General features: G+C 57.9%; 1 protein-coding gene across 1 annotated transcript in view; it reads left to right on the forward strand.

Annotated features, from left to right (window-relative positions):
* Positions 1 to 856, forward strand: part of porcn (porcupine O-acyltransferase) — a gene marked incomplete in the record, with an annotated part of 8,983 nt that extends 8,127 nt beyond the window's left edge. The window contains 2 exon segments of the mRNA NM_204034.1: positions 285 to 395; positions 485 to 856. Of these exon segments, the coding sequence (NP_989365.1) occupies positions 285 to 395; positions 485 to 586 (213 nt within the window).
* Positions 857 to 1,722: the final 866 nt, after the last annotated feature.

A 1,722-nucleotide genomic window follows, 5' to 3' on the forward strand; every position in this document is an offset into this window, starting at 1 on the left:
CCCTGGGTGCCCCATATCCTGTGCTGATGATAGGGGTGGTGGGAGGTGCCAGGCTGATGCCCCCTGGGTGCCCCATATCCTGTGCTGATGATAGGGGTGGTGGGAAGGTGCCAGGCTGATGCCCCCTGGGTGCCCCATATCCTGTGCTGATGATAGGGGTGGTGGGAAGGTGCCAGGCTGATGCCACCTGGGTGCCCCATATCCTGTGCTGATGATAGGGGTGGTGGGAAGGTTGATGCCCGCTGTGGGTACGGGTGCATAACGGGCGAGTTCTCCTCCCGCAGGGCCCCCTGGTACACGCGTGTAACGTGGCGTTTGGGGCGCTGGCGCTGTTCCAGCTCACCTACCTGGGCTCCCTGTTTGATACGGACTCTGAGGACGTCGCTGAGGAAGAGGTGAGTTGGGGGTATTTCCTGGGCTCCCCTTGCCCCGCCCCCTGCCCAGTATCTGCCCCACTCTCACGCTGGCATTGTCCCTATGGCAGGGCTACGGCATGTCCCACACGCTACACAAGTGGTCGGAGTTGGCCTGGGCCGGCCATTGGCTGACGTTCGGATGTTGGTTGTTCTACCGTTTGATTGGCTGAGACGGGAGGCATTTTGGCTGTGCTGCTTGTGGCCCCGCCCCTGGGTGCCCACCCTGCTCCTGGGCACGTGGGGGGAATCTGGGCGCAGGGCTGTGACACTGTGAATAAACAAGTGGCGCCCCCACCTGTCTGGGAAGCCACCCCGTGAATTGTATCACCCCATACAATTGCCCCTTCTACCCAGTAACTGCCCCACAGGGGACATTTGTTCTTATGTTATGGAGTAAAGGGCAAGTCTGTCTGTGCCAATAAAGTTCTGTTTTGTAAGGAGATCTCTCTCCTGGCGTCTCTGCTTCTTTTTACTTACCCTTTAGTCCCCCCTGGGAAGCCTGACATGGTTGTGCCCACTCTTGATTGGCAGAACAACCTGTCTATCACTTACACTGTAATGCCACATGGTGAATAAGATATCATGGAATGTGGGGGGGGGTCTGTGTGCAGCCAATGGGGTGCCAAGCCGAGGGCCCAATCAAAAGGGAATGTGCTGCCCAATGCTCCGCCTTATGGTCTCCCCACATTCTACTTATGGGCCAATGTAGAGGCCTGAGGCCGCCTCCCCCCCGCTCTGGTACTTGGTATGGTCCTCCGGGGGTGGGGTAGTTGGTCTTCTCTCCATACAGTATGTCTGTACCCCCCTCAGGCTCCAATTGGCAGGAACTTACCCCCCACCCTGTACCCTGGCTCAGTCCCTCTCTCCTCTGTATAACCAAACCCTTCCATTCAGTATTTGGCCACACCCCCCAGTAAGGCGAATACTGAAGTGAATCCAAATTGCCGACGCACCAATGGGAGATGTTCTGTTATTACACAGGGTTTTGATTTGCTTCATCCGGTCTCTTGGGTTTGGCTGAATCCCCAAGTGAATGTGGGACTGAGTGCCCCCCCCCTTAGCTGCCCCCATTGGTCTTTTACAGGGGGGGCCTCTGGCAGCCCTCATGCACAGCAAACACTGCACCCCCACAGCCCCCCCATTCCCTCTCTCACCCCCACAGTCCCCCCATTCCCACTCTCACCCCCCACAGTCCCCCCATTCCCACTCTCACCCCCACTAAATCCCATTCCCACCCCGCTCTCTCCCTCAGGGGCGGGTTTAAGAGGCGCTGAATGAGAATGGGTTCTACACACAGCTATAGCAC

This window comes from Xenopus tropicalis, unplaced genomic scaffold (genome assembly GCF_000004195.4).
Source record: "Xenopus tropicalis strain Nigerian unplaced genomic scaffold, UCB_Xtro_10.0 Sca46, whole genome shotgun sequence".
Taxonomy (NCBI): domain Eukaryota; kingdom Metazoa; phylum Chordata; class Amphibia; order Anura; family Pipidae; genus Xenopus; species Xenopus tropicalis.